The 1731-nt window shown below is 33.8% G+C and overlaps 1 protein-coding gene across 1 annotated transcript; it reads right to left on the bottom strand.

Moving 5' to 3' along the window:
- Window positions 1-461: 461 nt before the first annotated feature.
- LOC119591315 (eukaryotic translation initiation factor 3 subunit G-like) lies at window positions 462-1731 on the bottom strand (the record flags this gene model as incomplete). Its single annotated transcript, XM_037940046.1, is given in 4 exon segments — window positions 462-763; window positions 903-985; window positions 1298-1455; window positions 1699-1731. Coding segments are annotated over 4 exon segments (300 nt in total). The 3' UTR covers window positions 462-726.

The raw sequence follows: 1731 nt of genomic DNA, 5'->3' as shown, positions 1-1731 counted from the left end.
CATTTCCCAAGGGCAGACTTTGGCTATTTTGGAGGATATTTGATTTCTGTCCACATGGGAGATTGGCATGAACAATTTGATGGTTTGCCAAGGTTTCCTGACCTATGATGTGATCTCCGGGGATGCCAGTATCCACCTCCCAAATGTGTGAATTGGTACACAATTTGATGACATTGCTCTCCCATATGAGTACTGACTCTCATGTTGACATAGTATTAAGTATCATAATTGGCAATAATACTGCTTCACTGTGTTGCTTTGGTACATTGTATGCTAATGATATTCATAAAACAGACTGACATCAACAGTAACGTAAGACAAGCATATATTGCAATTTCTATATACATACTTTTGCACAAGCTTTCAAAGATTGTGCATTAAACCCCAGAAAAGACTTTTTGAAAAGTTCTACATTTAATCTTTTGAAGACATAATGGAATACTGATGAAAAACAGACAATATGTTATGGAAATTGAATTTAATAGAACCAAACTTATAAAAAATTAAGTACATTTAATAAACACAATATATTTCACTTTATAATAAAATCAGGGCATGTTTTACAATGCAAATCTGTATTTAAAATAATTTCTCACATCAATCATCATGTATAGTATTTCCTGCAGGATCATAATACTGGACCAGGTGCTTGAGCATGCAGTAGTACACACAATTTCTTCAGCCTGTGACTTTAACAAATTATATTAATGCTTGTTTAATCTTTAATTACTTATCTATAGTCTCACTGGTACCAGAAGAAGGTCTGTGAAAAGAGAAATTGGGCAATTAGCATCAGTTAAATAATTTATCAAACAATATCACTACAAAATTACCAGAAGCTATATGTCAGAAAATATACAATTATTGTTTAATATATAAAATTTTAAAACTAACAAACTTACTTGGACCATTTAACACACAGAATCTGATGGTCATAAGTATATCCATTAAGACCTTGTATAGCCTTAGCAGCATCTTCCCATCTCTGGTGAAGAGAAATTTTTGATAGATTTGATTGCCACATCAAATCTTTTAGTTATATATCAACAAAGGAGAAGAACATAGGAGAAATGGGGAAAGATTTAAAGGGAAAAAAGGGATAGGAGTGAACCAAAGGGATCGGAAAATCAAGATAGTACAGCAGAGTACAGCAGCTCCATAAAAGGGAAGAGAAAGGAGTAATCTACATAGATTAATGAAGAAAAAAATATTAAAGACAAATGAAAGATGCAAAAAGAGAATAGGAGCTATACATTAGCCATCACCACCATCCAAGAACAAAGCCAAAAAGTCTCACCCTGAAATTGATGAAAGCAAAGCCCTTGGACTGGCCAGTTTTCTTGTTTTTGGCCAAGAAGACACGGTGGATGTCTCCAAAGGGGCGGAACAGATCATGCAAATCCTGTCCTTTGGTGTTCTGTGACAGGTTGCTCACACGCACTCCAGCAGTCTTGTCTATGGGAAAACAATGTTATCTGAAATCACAATTCTCATCTTGAATAACATTAAGGCAGGTAAATTGTAAGAACTTGATATAAAAATTATAAGAGTAACTAAACGTTGATTAAGACTTATCATTAAAACAATCCATTAAAAAAAAGCATCTTCATTACACTGAGTCAAGGAAAATCTATTCAGTCGAAGCTAAAATATAGAACTTATAAACCAAAGATATTCTTAAAATCGCTCAAATCTTACCTCTGCCACAAGATGACATCATAGACTCTCTCT

Source organism: Penaeus monodon, chromosome 28 (assembly GCF_015228065.2).
Source record: "Penaeus monodon isolate SGIC_2016 chromosome 28, NSTDA_Pmon_1, whole genome shotgun sequence".
Lineage (NCBI taxonomy): Eukaryota > Metazoa > Arthropoda > Malacostraca > Decapoda > Penaeidae > Penaeus > Penaeus monodon.
Note: the sequence above shows the minus strand (reverse complement) of the source record. Positions and strands in the feature narration are given on the sequence as shown.